General features: G+C 39.0%; 1 protein-coding gene across 3 annotated transcripts in view; it reads left to right on the top strand.

Annotated features, from left to right (window-relative positions):
- tmem117 (transmembrane protein 117) overlaps nt 1-17278 on the top strand; it is a 307799-nt gene that overhangs the window by 109138 nt on the left and 181383 nt on the right. For all 3 annotated transcript variants that reach the window (XM_068051188.1, XM_068051189.1, XM_068051190.1), the window contains exon 4: nt 6091-6190. In XM_068051188.1, coding sequence (XP_067907289.1) covers nt 6091-6190 — 100 coding nt within the window. The remainder of the gene's footprint in view (nt 1-6090; nt 6191-17278) is intronic.

Genomic DNA, 17278 nt, shown 5'->3' with positions numbered 1-17278 from the left:
GGGTGGGAAAAACCAATAAGATAACACCGTACTGTAACACCTCTTTTTCCTAGCAATAAAACAGGCAAAGAACATTGACCAGCTAGGGAAATCTCTTCTTCCCAGAGAATTGTATCTTCACAACTAAAATTACCCTGAAGACAACAACGATGACAACTTGACTCTTCACTAGGCTCCAATTTCCAATTTCCGTGCCCCCTCCCCCCACCAAACTCCAGCCCCCACCACACAAACAATAATTAGGACAGTTGATCAAAAACTTGGACCAAAAGGAAGCTTTTAAGAAGTGCCTTAAAGGAGAGTAGAGAGGTTTAGGGAGGGTATTCCATAGCTTCGAGACTATGCAACTGAAGGCATGGCCACCAATGGTGAAACAGTTAAAATTGGATGTGGAAGAGGCCAGAATTGAAAATGCACCGATATCTTGAGGGTTTGTAGGGTTAGAGGTAGAGAGGGGACGAGGCCATGGAGGAATGGGAAAACAAGCATGAGAATTTTAAAATTGATGCGTTACTGGACCGGGTGGTGATGTAGGTCAGCAAGCAGGGGTGACAGTTGAATTGGATACTGTTAGTTTGAGTTTCTAGGATGCTTGTAGTCAATATAATGGCTTGGATCCATCCCTAAGCTTGGTGGAATAAGATTCCTGCTGCATGAGGCAGAATATGGACACAGCTTTTATTTAAAACTAAAGAAAATGATAAAGAAAGGGTGCATCAGTTTTTTTTCCTATTCTTTCATGTGATGTGGGCGTCGCTGGCAAGGCCAGCATTTGTTGCAATTGCCCTTGACAACTGAGTGGTTTGCTAGGCCATTTCAGAGGGCAGTTAAGAATCAACCACATTGCTGTGGGTCTGGAGTCACATGTAGGTCAGACCCGTTAAGGACAGCAGATGTCCTTCCCTAAAGGACATTAGTGAACCAGATGGATGTTTACAACAATCAATGATAGTGATCGTGCCATGAAATGGAGACTAGCTTACAATTCAGATTTTTATGGATTAATTGATTTAAATTCCACCTGCTGCCATGGTGGGATTTAGACCCGTGTCCCCAGGGCAATAGTCTGGGCCTCTGGATTATTAGTTCAATGACATTACCATTACGCCACCATCTCCCCACATGCAGATCCAACTACTCACAGTACACTGGCATCAGATCAGAAGGTGAGCTGCCACTGCACTAAAATCTACACAGTGGTCATTTGAACATTTACAATTGTAAGGTTGTCATAGCCACAGTTAATGATTTGGCCATTTCTGCTAATTATGCCAGTATCATAAATTATATATTTGTTACCACCAGCCTGGTGAATATCATGGCATGCCTCACTTCAAGGCACACAGACCAACCATGTTAGATCTAACTTTCTAACCCAATATGTTCTTCTTGCTTTCATTTCAGCACACAATCAGATTCCTAATGAGTTTATTTCTGCACTACTTATGTTTCATGTATCCTGATAACAGTATGTCTCATGGGATTGTGTGATTGCACTCGGTAAGTATCATCACCTCATTCCATGACAATATGAAAGGCACAATTCAACATGGTGGCTCCTCATCAGAGCCCTTTCCTATCCTGAGTGGCGTGAAACAGGGCTGTGTTCTCGCACCCACTCTTTTTGGGATTTTCTTCTCCCTGCTGCTTTCACATGCGTTCAAGTGTTCAGAAGAAGGAATTTTCCTCCACACAAGATCAGGGGGCAGGTTATTCAACCTTGCCCGTCTAAGAGGTACAAATTAGCCATGATCCAATTGAATGACGGAACAGGCTCGAGGAACTGAATGGCCTACCCCTGTTACTATGTCCTTTGTGTTGCTGATGGCTGAATTCAAGTAAAACTTTAGCAGCATTAAGACGAGGAAAGCAGCAATGCTAGAAGTAGTGTGTGTAGTATAATATTACAAGGACACTTGAAAGCCAAATCATTCCTCCAGATTGATGAAGATTAATGATGTTCTACACTTTATGGCTCTCTTTCGAGTTAGGAATGAACTATTCTGGGGAGAGAACAAGGTGCTTCATAATAGGTTAACTGCTGCCAGTCTTTATTTAATAACATTTTGAATTGCACATCAGCAGTAAACTTTACTTTTTTCTCTCCTCTTTGCTAATGATGTTATACATTTGGGTACTGTTGGCATGCCAATATGCCCAGTTTATAACATCGATACAAGTAGTCCTTAGCTAACTCATAACTTGAAATGAGGCTTAAAAAAATTAGTAAGATAAATGTGTGTTCGAGGAAAGCTACTATATCTAGTGTACTGTATCCAAAAAGCTGACACCACAGACTACATTTAACTTATCAAGTAATTAAACTCAACCTGCCTATCCATGTATCCTCCAATATGATCCAGCTTTAAGTCATGGGTGACATGGGGCAGCAGAAGAATTGATCTGTATATTAACCTTTAGAGAATCATGATCGCATTGATGGATCATGATCAAGAGATTTTTAAGTTCTTTGGAGAATGCTTTGGATGGCCTATAATTCTCTTCATAATATTCAGAATTAGAAATGTTCTTGGTTATTTCAAGTACTTAGTCTTGACCTTGGTCAGTTCCAGTTATTGCTGCTTGTGTAAACTGGTCTCTTTTGCCTTACTGTGATGTAACTCGACATGTGATTTATTACTTTGTGGACTGTTAATAATGCTTTAATTTAAAATGTACAACATGATAAAAAATCTGGCAACACACTACAAAAACTATCCTGTAATACCCTGCTATCATTCGAATAATGGTGCTTTTCCTCACTTGACAGCTCCAGTCCTACTCTTACCATTTGCCCATGATGAAATACATTTCTCCTCCTACTCACTAGTGTCAGTCATTTTTTTGCCTCATATTGCTTAACTATCCGTACCCACACAGATATACTGGGGTCTATTTTCTGATTGGTTTAATGGGCTCAAACTTGGTGAAGTTTTTTTTATTATTGGTGCTAACCTGTTAGTACACATAGAGGAATTTAGTATGAGCACCTTATGCATTTTCACTGGTTGAAAAATAAGTCCCAGTGATTGTTTTGCATCAGATGATTTCTCTTGTATTATTTACCTATATCACTGCCAGAGTGCTTGTATTATTTTGCATGACCCTTTCAGCTTTGTAACACATTCAAACTAGCTTTTATGAATGTATTTGGTTTAGTTGGCAGGGCAGACACTGTTTTTCCTGGCAATCTAGTTTCAAGGAATATCTAATCTTTGCCAGTTCATTGCAGATTGGGAGTCTGTCCTCTCTTGCAACTGCTGCAGGCTGATTTGGCTGAAAGAGGACTACTATGCATCCATTTTGCAACAAATGCATCCTTGTTGCCTTTGCAGCTCATGCACCAGCAGGTTGAAGTTTTGGATCCAGTATCACAATTACCTAAATTTTACAACTTCCAAAGCTGAATTCAAATTTTCTATCTGAAGAACAAAATGGTGTTTAACAACAATTTATGTATACAGTCAAATCTTGGTATAATGAACTGCTTTGTATTAAAAATAAACTTCTTATAATTGTTTTTATTCTGGTTCACTGTAATCAGGACTAGAGCTCAAATTATAATTAGGTGAATCCGTGATTAAAAAGAATGTGTAATGATACTTTCTGATTTGATGTGGGTTAGTTTATACACAGATATGCATCAGAACCTTCAAGGTAGGGGATGCTTTTAACATTGTGATTTCTTTTCTTGTCAATTAATTAACCAATGCCATAGCATTTAGAAATATGTCTTTCTGTTTTGCAGTACAGGCACATTTTTTGATGCTGCAGTTTTAGATGTGCATCTGGGTCACAAGAATTATTGATCATAATTACACAGGAAGAACAACTCCCACCGGATCATTTTCATGGGCTGGATTGAGTCCAAATCACAGCACTTCTGAATTAATGCAGATATAAATCCCTATTCTCATCAGGATGGTTATTTTCGGTAGTGGGAGAGATCAGTCATTGTACATCTCACAATTCCATTAATGAAGCCCACATCAGATATTTAACATTGAACAGTTTATTGATATTTTATGATTTATGGGACATCCTTTACTCAGTTGTTTAATAATGCGTTCTAATGGCACCTGCAGTGTTATAAAAGTGACACCCAAAGCAGAAGCTTTTCCATCAAGATATTGCTCATTCAATTGGATCATGGTCCCAGAACAGAAAGAAAGAAAAGATTTAAAATAACTCCTTTTGAGAACACTAAGCTCCTCTAGCAACAGTATCTCAAACCATTCTATGCTTCATTCGAGCCAAGCTGAGTTATCCCAAATTATTCAAGGTGTTTTTTTGGCTCATGCAGCTATAAGAATCATTTTACTGCCTGTGCTAGAGACTGTAAAGGGTACTTGCGTAACAAATTTTATCATTATTTTTGATCATTGCTCAACACTAAACCATTTCATTTGCGCTCATAGCATTTGCTTTCAGTTAGTGAGAGTTACTATCTCTACTTTCCTTTAAATGCATTCATAGGAAATGGTAAATTTACTTATTCCAGTCTCTTTGAGCTCAAATGAACCACAGAAAATGCACAACTGAGAAATCAGCTCCCTTAATAGGCATTTAGCAAGATCAACAGCACACTCTATACATTCATCCAGTTGTGGATTACACATAAACATAAGGAAGGCATAGAAAGGATTGCTCTCTTGATGATCCTTAGACTATTGGGCATGGTATGAGGGAGTGAGGAAATGCCCTTTGTGGGTTGTACGGTGTACTGATGACTAAACCAGAGCATCCCACAGGCATCAGGGGCATCACACATGAGGTCCATGTGAGCTCAACAAACTTCTGCACTTGGAAAACCTGTGAAAGAAGGCATTCAACTTAAAGTGCCAAGATAAGCAATGAGGATGATGTCAATTATCCCTCTCAATTATATTGGTTATCTATAAATTACATTGCTATATTTAAGTATGTCTACCAATTGTCTATTATTGGTAGAGATGCCAATCCAAGGTTGCAGCTGGCCGTCACAATTACCTGATAGTTTCATTGAAACATATTGTTGACCTGCATTTAGCTTGTAACTTGCTATAACATTAGCAGGAAAGATAGATAATGAGCAGTTTTTAGTTGTATTACAACAGATTAGAAAAGCCTAACAGGCATATTAGCAGCAGCAGAAGGTTGTTCTCCAATCTTAGGTGCAGATGGAAATAATTACATAGAAGTATAGTGCTATTTCTTCATCTTCCTAACCTATCTAATTAACATAATGTATTCTATCCTTTCAGCATTTCTGTGCTACTATATTCACTATGCACAGTATTCTAGACAAGGCTTAATCAAGGTCTTGTACAAGGCCATTATGGTGCTTCCTGTTTTATATTGGATTGTGCTAGCTAAAGATTCTAATACTGTATTCACTTCCTCTGTAGTCTCTATACATTCTACAATTACACTGTCAAACAGGTTTATACTGCAACTTACTACCAGTGTAGTAGTAGTAGTGTGTAAAATTCTGAAATGTTTTAGGATGCCAAAAGATCTGTTCTATTACATTTCTATTTCTGAATGTGCTTCCATGTGGACTTTTTTTCATATGGGATCTCAAGGTCCACAGAAACATCACCAGCCATGCTCAAAATGGGTAACACCCATCTAACAGGTGCAACCTTGTATTCTACCATCCCCCTTAAACAATTGTGGGTTCTTTCATTGTGTGCATTGTAAGCATATTTGGGAAAACATTCCTATATTTCATGTGTGCTACATTGGCTGTGAAGTGCCTTGGGGCAAGGTGAGTTGGTGAAAGGCACTATATAAATGCAAGTTTGTTCATTATTTACTTGCATATTTTTGCCGGTGACCACATGCCAAATAAATCCCCAGGGTTTAGTAAGTTTTGTGTTTGCCCTGCAATAAGACCGGGTGTTGGATGATTATCTTTAAAAATGAAATTTAAAAGTTCATTAAAGTAATAAAGATGTTGAAAGTTTAACATTGATTTCTTATCAGCTGGTTTTGAATTGTTAGTAATTAAGCTGAAAAGCCACATCTCTACGGAGGGGACAAACTATCGGATGAATATTTTAATTTTAGTGTTTGTAATAATACAAATGATCTGTATTCCTTCCACAGACCCTACTTCATTAATGAATACATGGGCATAAGAAATGGAAACTTCATGAAGTTAGCAGCAGTCGGAACCTGGTTGGGAGATTTTGTCACTGCCTGGATGGTGAGAATAAGCTTTCTTAATAAGAGACCCATTCATTTTCTGATGTTTAACTGAAGGTCTAAAATTGTGTGAATTTAATTCATCTCCTAGATTGTAGAATTCTTATTACAATGCAGGCAGATATATTAAAAAGAGGTATGGCTAGGATTTACTCAACAGATCAACTTCCTGTGATTCAATATCTTAAGATAAAATATTGGAAGACTGAGCACTCTTTTCAGTTGCTGGCTATGTGACTAATATGATACTGTACATGTGAAGTGAGACTGAACAACAAAACTCAAGTATGCAAAAATGTGAATGTGTGTAATATATCTTATCTATCGTGAGAAGAAAGCAGGCCAAAAAGGCTTCATAGCTGCATGCAAATGCTGCTAAGTTTATAGATCTTATCTGCATACTGCATATCATAAAATTCAGTAAATATTGTAAGTGAATGCATTACCCTTAATGGTAATGGTCTCTGTTAAAATTAGTGCTTTCCCCGAGTATTTTTGCATTGAATTCATGCCATAAGATAGTAGCGTCCCTAAGTATTTTGCATCTTCCCTGATCAAAAATTTACAGACTTGTGCATTCCATGTATGGGTCTGCATGCTGGGCTTTAACAACTGATCACTCATTGCAGTATATTGAGCACTGCAGAATGTGTGGGATGCACATCACATAGTTCAATCCCTTCTAAAGGACACAAAAGATCATGCTGTCAAGCTTGTTCATGTCTGCTGTGGATCAGTGGATAGCACTTTTACATCTGAATTTGAAAGTTGTGCGTTCAAATTCCATTCCAGAGACTCAAACCCATAATCTAGGCTGATACTCCCAGTGCAGCACAAAGGGAGTGCTGCACTGTCAGAGGCGCTGTCTTTTGGATGAGACATTAAACCAAAGCGCCATCTGCTCCCTCAGGTGGATGTAAAAGATCCCGTGGCACTGTTTGAAGACGAGCAAGAGAGTTATTGCCTGTGTCCTGACCAATATTTATCCCTCAATCAACATCACAAAAACAGATTATCTGGTTATTATCACATTGCTATTTGTGGGAACTTACTGTGCATCTCACTGGGTGAGAAAGTGAAGATGATCCACAGAGCAAATTTAACTGTTACTGCAAATGCACTTAACAAAACAGCAGAAAAGCATTAACTGTGATTTAACACATAATGAGGTTTTTAAGAGCAAATTAGACATCTCTGTAAGATTGCCAATTAGGGGCAGTTGTCTTGTAGGCTCATTTCTCTTAGCAACAACATGCGGACTGCTGAAATCATACGTTGACATGGCTATGTCCATCTTGGTTTTCAAAGGCTTTTGGAGCTAGTTGTTAATCAAAATGTAGTAATTTATGCTCCTACCATCAACATGGGATGTAAGAAACAGGGAGAAGAAGCAAAAAAGTAGTGTTTTAATGTTCAGCATTTTGGAAGAATAGGAAGTGCAGAAATGATAAAGTAAGAGAAAAAGAAGAAAATTGACATTTAAAAAAGAATATGAAAAAATAGAGAAGAGGGAGAAAGGAAGAACGTGATGAGGACAATTGAAGTGTTTACTTATTTTTGTATTTCAGGGTTAACATTACAGTTGCAAATGTACTCTGGATGTTTCTGAGTAATTTTACAATAGCTAGGTGTTGATTTCAATGTCATGGTACTTAAGCTTAAAATACAATGAACCAACTGGGTCACAGAGATTGATTTCCCTGGAACTGCCAGCGATCTAAGAATTAAAGTGAGCCACTCAACCTGCACAGCTTAATAAAAAGTATCATAAATATGAATGTAATATTTAATAAAACACTATACTAGGGATATAATTATGTTGATATATTTGTCCTTGAAGCGGCCAACATCCCCAGCTTATACACACTACTGAGTCAGCGGCGCTTGAGATGGCTTGGCCATGTGAGCCGCATGGAAGATGGCAGGATCCCCAAAGACACATTGTACAGCGAGCTCGCCACTGGTATCAGACCCACCGGCCGTCCATGTCTCCGTTATAAAGACGTATGCAAACGCGACATGAAATCGTGTGACATTGATCACAAGTCGTGGGAGTCAGTTGCCAGCATTCGCCAGAGCTGGCGGGCAGCCATAAAGACAGGGCTAAATTGTGGCGAGTCGAAGAGACTTAGTAGTTGGCAGGAAAAAAGACAGAGGCGCAAGGGGAGAGCCAACTGTGCAACAGCCCCAACAAACAAATTTCTCTGCAGCACCTGTGGAAGAGCCTGTCACTCCAGAATTGGCCTTTATAGCCACTCCAGGCGCTGCTTCACAAACCACTGACCACCTCCAGGCGCGTATCCATTGTCTCTCGAGATAAGGAGGCCCAAAAGAACAAAAGAATATTTGTGATGAAGCAAAGTTTTCTTAAAGATTCCAGTTAATTACAGTAACAAAATTTTAATTTATAAAAGGCTTTTTTCTTCTGAAAATGTTCATTTTGCTCAGCTCTATCTCTGTTGATAATTCGGTTTATGTGCTGTGTCCATTAGTTGTTTCCCCTTTTTTGTATTTTCTCTTTATCTGCCACTCTTTAACTTGCATTCTCATTTCCCTTATGCTATCCTATTAGCTTCATTTATGTTCTCATTCTCTTCTGTCCCTGTGCTTTCTTCTGTTTCATGCACGTCTTTGTTTCTCACTGCCTTTGTCTCGCTCACAGTGTTGATTTTTTTAATATTCTCTTTTGTGCTGTTTCTCTTGCAGCAGCTCTTGTGTTCTTAGTCTGTCCTCAGAGCACCTGCTCTCTCCTGTTCAATCTTTTTATTAATGCCCTTCAAAAGTTAGGTTTTCCCCACATAAACAAATGCACCATGCACAGTCCTTCACATCTCACACTGACTGCCTGCAAACCAACCTTTGTCTGCAAGCAGCTGCAATTGTTTAAGTGGCTGTCTTGAGCTGGGAGAGGGAGAAAGTCTATGTTTGAGAGGGAGAGCAGGATTAATAAAGTTATTAGAATAATAGCAGATGGCTTAGCTAAAATATATAGGGAGAAAATACAGTCCAAGGAAAAAGGGAGAGAAACAGGTTGTGGGGTAGTGAGAAAGAAAAACTGTTGTAGAAAGGGCAAGGGATATCAAAAAACCTTAATGATAAAAAGGTAAAACAACAACTTACATTAAAGGCACTATATAAATATAATAAAATGTCCCAAGGTGCTTTACAGGAGCATTATAAAGCAAAATTAGATGCCAAGCCATATAAGGTGATATTAGGGCAGAATGAGGTAGATTTTAAGGAGTAGGTGATTCAGCCCCTTGAAACTGTTCTGTCATTCACTGATATCGTGACTGATCTGTATCTCAACTCAATTTACCATCCTTGGCCCCATATCCCTGAACACCCCTGGCTAACAAAAATTTATCAATCTGAGATTTAAAATTATTAATTGAGGTAGCATGCACTGCTTTTTGTGGGAGAGAGTTCCTCATTTCTACCAAATTTTGTGTGAAATGTTCCCTAACATTTCCCCTGAATGGCCTAGCTCAGATTTTAAGGTTATGTCACCTTGTCCTAGCCTCCCCTACCAAAAGAAAAAGGTTTCTCTCTATCTACCCTATCAACTCCTTTCAAAATCCTAAGAACCTCAATCAAGTCAAATAATCCCGTAACCTTCTAAATTCCGGGGAATTCAAACATAGTTTATGTAATCTCTCCTCGTAATCTAATCTTTGGATCCCTGGTAACATTCTGGTGAATCTTCAGTGCACTCCTTCCAAGGCCAATATATGCTTTCTAATGTGTGGCGTCCAGAACTGTACACAGTACTCCAGAAGTGGTTTAACCAGGTCTTTGTACAGCTGTGGTAAAACTTCCTCTCCTTTATATTCTAGCCCAAATGACAAAACTGTCCCTAATTTTGCACTAAGGGGGGAATTTTATGGGGCCAGCAAGAGCGGCTTTGGTGGCGTGTGGGATGATTTAATTAGGCGTGAGTTGTTTCTTCGGATTTCTGAAGGCAGGTTTTTGTATCGCGATTAAGTCAGCAACCTGTTTGCGGCAGTCCGGGGTTCCCCCCGCATGGTGGGGGATTGCAGCTTTGCATGCATTTCCATTCCATGAAGACTCATTATCTGACACTTAGTTCAAATTAAGTCCTACCTGCCAGATTAAGTTAGCAGCGAATGATATTCCCACACCACCCGGTTCACCTTCGTTTAAACATGACGTGCACCAGTCGGCTTTGTGCAGTTGTGTCTGAAGTCAGTGGTTTTGAGTCTTGAACTCATCGGCACAAGGAAGGCCAACAGTGGAATGGAGGTTTGGCTCGGCACCAGCAAGGGCGAATCTTCTCAGGCAATGGTGGGGAAGGCATGGGGTTGATCGGCTGCATGGAGAAGCAGGGGAGGGAGAGGGGGCAGGAGACATGGTGGGGTTATCAGGTGCATGAAGGAGCAGGGGAGGGACATTACCTAGTGCCTGATGTAATATGGGTTATGAAGCCCAAAAGTTATTGTTGTGGGGAGGTGGGGGTGGTTTGGTGCTGGGGTGAAAACTGAAAATTAAAGAAAAACTTTATCCTATCTGAAAACCCTGTAACCAGGAATATTGAGCTGTAATTTTTACCTTTCTTTAAGACACATTACTTCCAAATGTCTATCTGTGCCCTCAGCCCATCTGCCTTATTCACAAGACTCCTTGCAGTGAAGTATATACCATTAACTCCTTTGTTGTCTATTTTCTATCCTTTGTTTCCTTGACCCTCCATACTCGCTTACTAATTTTCTGTCTTCTATTTTTAGAATTACTTCTCTTCCTTCTGAATCTACACTCAGGCTCTCATCCCCGCCAAGCTAGTTTAAACTCTCCCCAACAGCAATAGCAAACCTCCCTGCAAATATATTGGTCCCTGTCCTGTTGAAGTGCAGCCTACATCTAGTTTAAACTCTCCCCAACCTAAATCGTGGTTTCACCTGGAAGGAGTGCTTGGGGCCTTGGACGGTGTGAAGGGAGGAGGTAAAGGGCATTCAGACGGCAGCTATTCAGGGTCCTGCCATTCACACCTCCTCCAGATACGTGTTACGTTTCTTTACTTGTCCCGTTACCACTCCCTTTGGCCTTGCACCACGAAACCTTTTGCCACTTAATCTCTCCTGCCTTCTACCCCATCACAGACTTTCCCTTTAGTTTTTCTTCTCACCCTCCCCCCTTCACTTGCTGAAAACATATTGCATTTCTAACTGTTCCCAGTTCTGATGGAAGGTCACAGACCTGAAACATTAACTCTGTTTCTCTCTCCACAGATGCTGTCTGACCTGCTGAGTATTTCCAGCATTTTCTGTTTTTATTTCAGATTTCGAGCGTCTGTAATATTTTTCTTTTGTTCATCTGAGGAAGTGGTCACTTTCTTGGTATCGTCTTTATGTGCTTTTCTTTCTGGAAATTTTTAAAAAAAAACAAGCAAAATATATACTTTCAAAGTAAGCATTCGTTGTTAATTCAGTCATTTTCTGTTCCAGCATACTAGTTCTTTTTGAACTTCTGGCTGCATCCAAGCTTCCTTATTTAAATATGTGTGAATAAACATTAGCAAGCAGGAATGTAATTGACTCAAATGCCACCACATTTCACTGGTCAGACCACCTGAATCTAAAGTTAGATACCAAGCTTAACAATCCAAAATTAATGAGCAGCAGAATGTGAGAAAATGAATCTCTCAGCTTGATCACTATTTAATGATCAATTCAATGACCATACTTGGAAGTATTTTGGTCCTGCTGTAAAGGTCTTTATGATGCTATTCTACCTTTATGTCAGGCAATGTTCTCTTTATTATGCAGTAGTTATAAAAAGTCAGATAGCAGTTTGTCAAGTGTAGAATATGTATAAATTCCATGAAGTAGATAATGAATCTGCAATTCTGCAAACTGCAATGTCATTGATCTAAAAAATGGCACTTACTGCAAAGTATGCAATGAAGCTACTTTTATAGCACACACCTGTACAGTGGCTCATCTTGCAGTTATTTCACTGAGTTAGTTGCGACGGTGACAGAGAATATGTTGATTCACTATTCAAGATGTGAGATTGAACCAGCCAATCCTGACTAAATGATGAAACTATTTATGCAGACCTATTAACAGAAAAAACATTGTTTTAATTTTGTTTCTTTTGTTTCTCTTGCTTTGTTTACGTACCACTTGGTTGGATCGTCAAGAACTAGTTAGAATCTCATGATTTTGAGAAATCAATTAACTGCAAACTAGTCAAAATATTGAGTACTTGCAGATGGGATAATGTATCAATTTTTTGAATCGACCAACTAGATTTAATTCAATCAAGACTTGGAAACCAATGTTATTGATGTTATGGAAAGAAGGTCACAGCTGCAAAAGTACAGGCACCTGTGATTAAAAAAAGAATTGCACTTAGTGCCTTATCATTGTGAAGTGCAGTTACAGTTGTAATGTAAGTAAATGTGGCAGCTATTTTTCATGGAGCAAGATCCCACAAACAGCAGTTGGGAAGATACTCCCAGCAGCATGTCCAGGCCTGGGCCTTGCCTGAACACCCAAACCAACTGCCAGAAGCTCGGGCAAATCAATTCCCTTGTAAAGAGGGATGATTTTCAATGTTTTAAAATACTTTTGAGATGGTTGCACTGCTTTACCACCAAGTGCTTGCCAGTGCCATAGCTTTCTGTCCACCCCTTCAGTAAATGATCATGATGGTGCCTGCTGGAAATTTTTGTGCAAACTATAAAAGCTTAGAAGTGATAATCCATGGAATATATTAAAATCCTTCTGTTGCGTTGAAAACTACTATGTAAGTATTTCCTGTGGGTGTTCCAGTAAAAAAAATGTTCAGCTTCTTTTGAGGTAATCAGATAAAAGTTGAGGGCAAGATGGGAGGAGGAGAAAAGGAAAACAGGTTTGCATGAGGAGGCCTTTGGCCTCTCATCACTTGCCCATAGAGTGAGTGAGTGAAAATAAGGGAGGAGTGGATAGAGCAGTAGTGTGAGTTGAGTGACAGTGGAGCAATGGGGAGAGGAGTTTGGAGGTGTTGGATGATGGGGTTGAAAGAATGGTAGGAAGGGAGAATTACAGTGGGGATGTGACGAGGCAGGGGGCACAACAGAGATAGGAGTTGGGGGCAGCATGAGTAATGTCAAGGAAGGTGATCGTGGCTACAAACCTCAATTTTCTCATAATCCCTGCCAGAAATTACAGCCAGAAACCATTTGCTCCTTTTACCACCACACCACAACACAACACACACCACCTTTTGCTTGAAATGGAAGAAGAAAGTGATGGGGGCAAATGCAGAAGAGGACAGGGAGGGAAAAAGATAAGGAGAGTGAAACAGAAGAGAAGGATAAAAACAGAAGCAGGCAATGAGACACACTGCAACAGCAACATGAAGACAAGAAAGACAAGTAAGAGAGTGACCGCATTCTCCTATTCTGTGCAACACCATAGGAAATCTTGTAGTTTTGTACAAAGACTGAAAACTGTCAATAATATTAACATTAATGGCAAGAGCAGGGGCAGCATTAAAACAGAATAATGGGACAGTGTCTCAAACAAAACTTTGGATCGGTCTTAAATGTAACAGGGATTTGATAATTGATGGTGAAACACTGGAATATGGTACTCTTCTATTATTTACTCTGATTAAAATTGATCTTTATTGATAAATAACAAGTATTCCAATGTGTGACAGACATCCTAATACAAAAACAATTATTGGTGCCTAATTGGCTGGGACACCACGAATGTCATTCCATACAATAACAGCTTTTTATGGTGTTTGGAGGTTGTACCATGGAATTTAAATTGTCAAATTTGTCATTGACTGAAGAATTATCAGGACAATGTTGTGATCTATGGCCTCATTTACTGCTACAGTCCTTTTTGAAATCAGCTTTGGTTTTGGCTGCCTTTCTAATTAAACTCTTCCAGCAGTTTGAAGTCCAAATGCAAATAACTTCCACTTCCCGCTATCAGGGCACCCTTGAATATAACTGTTGATAGATGTTTCAGAGCTAATGTTTTGTTCTACACTTGGCTGTTGTTACGAGCAAGGTGGGAGGAGTGCACTGTTTTTCTAGTTCCACTTCTCCACAGGTCACAGCATATATTTACATTTTTTCCCAGTTACCGATGTGATCAATCATAGACTCTATTTTTATTCCAGAATAAAATACACCAACCAGATTTCTTTAATAAACAACAACATTTATCAGTTTATTATAAATCAAGTCTTAACCAGTAATGATGCAAAGCATTAACACACAGATTGAAATAAAAACGTTTCCTTTTTTTCTTAGCCCCTCACACACACACACACACACATATACCACCGGTTAACCGAAAAATAGATTTACTCTTTCGACCTCTATTACAAAAAAAAAGACAAGAATACTTTGGCCAAATACTTGCTAATTCTTGAAGAAAAAAGAGAAGATATGGAAAGATGCCAGCTATTCTTTGTTTCTGTTTGGCATCCCAAATACGCGTAGACGGGCTGTCACTGGGATCTTCCTAGAACAGTTCTTGTCCGGCGACATTGAAAATCAGTTTGGGCAGGCTTTCCAAAAAAAAAATGCAGCAACAAAGGTTTCAGGCAGTTTCTTCCACTTGCTTCTCAGCACTTTGTAAAGAGATGTAAAAGTTGGCAGGCTTTTTTTTTAAAAAGATGGAACAAGCTGAGTTGGGGTTTGCTCCCTTGGCAAATTTTCTCCAGCTGTCTTTTTAACACTGTCCGTATCCGAACTACCTGTCCAAAGTGAAACCAAAAACATCACAGGAGTCAAGCCTCCTGACCCCTAATAAATCTTGACTTGTCACTTCTTTGTACACATCTCTCCCCAAGTAAAAAAAACAGGTACCTTCCAGTAAGGGCTTGTTTTTAGCACTCCTTGATTCTTCCAGTAATTGTTTGTTTACAAGCTCAGTCCAAAAGACCTTCTGATGACCTCTTTTATAAAACCAGCATCTATGGAATCCTTTTCAGTTTTGAAACCTAAGTCCTCAAAAAGGAAGCACTTGTAACATTGTGAATTCAGTTTCAAAAGAATATTGGAGAACCAAAATTCTTTTAAAGATGCTGAGTAACGTGAACCAACAGTTAATTTTGTTGGCTGTATATTGACTGTATCTATTGTGAATGTGCTTTTCTGCTAATTATGTATTTCAAATCTGGTGCCTTGTTCCATGATTCATTTTCTTTTCATCAAGCCATTAGTACGTTGGATATGATGAAGTAATACGTTCAGTCATGAAATCCATAGACACTGAAATATTTGTGCTGAAAAATCTAGCATGGTTTTAAGCAATGGAGAGTGAAGGGAAGCAAGAATGAAGGTTTTACATGTTCCATCTTTTTAAGAATAATGTATTTTCATTTTAAGGTTGAAACAAATCACCAAAATATAAAATTGCAATTGTTATGTTTCTAAGGCATGACGCATTGTAGCCATATTTTGTGAATCCAATTTCCAGTTCAATACATGAGAGAAAAGCACAAGATTGGCAAATCCCTCATTCCCCTGTAACCATCTGATCATATAGTTCCTTCTTTTAAATATCTTGCTTCCCAATGCAAATTGATGTCATCAAAACTGTTATATTCTAGTGTTTATCAACTCTTTTACATCTCCAGTAGCAATGCTTGCAGTGATAGTGAAAATGTAACAGGAATTAAGTGTGAAACTTGAAGGAAATGTGCACAATATGCATTGCATTCATGTGTGTCTTTTTATCAGTACAACGTTCTAGTACCTCAATTCTTTCCACACAATTCACATGCATGCAAATCATCACCTCGTACTATTGATTAAAAAAGTTCAGAGTCTTTGGTTGGCTTGCTCAATATCTGTTTCTAAACAAATTAATGGAACACTACCATGTACTGTGGAACAAATTATTGTTTCCATGAATAGGTCAAGAGAACTGGGCTGAGTCGTGAATTGATTTGGGCAAATGAAGGAAGTACTTGGTTTATTTCTGAATACTTGTCTAATATTATTGTGGATTTTAAAATCTCTTTTATTTAACATCATCATGATTGGCAATTGGAGCAATCTGTGACTGTCAAAACAACACAGATGGTTAGGGATTTCTTGCATAAAGTTACAATGAGTTTTAAATGTAACATTTAATGGTCATAGAATCGTTACGGTATAGAAGGAGGCCCTGTGGCCCATGGAGTCCATGCTGGGGTCAGAAGCTCAGCTCAAGGTCGAGTAGTATGTTGAAAAGTGGAAGAACATGGCTCTAGTAGGCAATATTTGATTCCTGGAAGTTTCCTGTTCAGTATGCACCTATCCTTCAATGGATATAGTGATCAATGTGTATCAATATTTTCTGATAGGCTAGTGTGAACATGCATCTGATATCTGTAGATTTTGTGACTGAAAGCATTGGTTTTCCTGGCGGCATGAAGCTGCAATTTCTTTGGCCGGAATTTTGGACTTTCTAAATTAAAAGCCAAATATCAAATGAGGACTGAAATTATATCTTAATCCCTCCTTTTAAGAGTCTCCTTATAACTCGTCTCTTTGAACAAGCTTATGGGCACCACCTCCGTCAGCCCTATACCGTCCCTCACCAGGACTTTCAGTTCCTCTGGGGTCAGAAGCTCACCTCAAGGTTGTATAGTATGGACTCTTTTGCATCCCTGACTCCCTTCGTCCCATAGTTGGCGGCCATGCCTTTAGCCACATTGGACCCATGCTCTGGTCGCCCTTCCCTAAACCCGCTCCTTCTTTTAAGGGCCTCCTTATAATTCATCTCTTTGAGCAAGCTTATGGGCACCTCCTCATAATATATCCTTACCTGGCTTGTTTTTTTAATTATGCCTCTGTGTTTTGCTACATAACTACAAATTGTTGTGTTCTTATTCTGAGATATAGGCACAATGATACACAAGCTGGCATGTTATTAATATGTTTGTACCTGCCTTAGTGAAAAAAATGACATTTTGGATCTGTTGGAAGTTAGAACCCTTCATCAAAAGGATTCCACCAGCCCAGAAACAATGAATGGAAACCTTAGGGGCTCTGTTTATCAACATGCAATGCAGAGATAGATTTTTATATCACAATGGTGATCTCCACTTTATGAAACAATCTCAGTCCTGTTCC

The sequence above is a fragment of the Heterodontus francisci genome, chromosome 18, assembly GCF_036365525.1.
Source record: "Heterodontus francisci isolate sHetFra1 chromosome 18, sHetFra1.hap1, whole genome shotgun sequence".
In the NCBI taxonomy this organism is placed as follows: domain Eukaryota; kingdom Metazoa; phylum Chordata; class Chondrichthyes; order Heterodontiformes; family Heterodontidae; genus Heterodontus; species Heterodontus francisci.
Note: the sequence above shows the minus strand (reverse complement) of the source record. Positions and strands in the feature narration are given on the sequence as shown.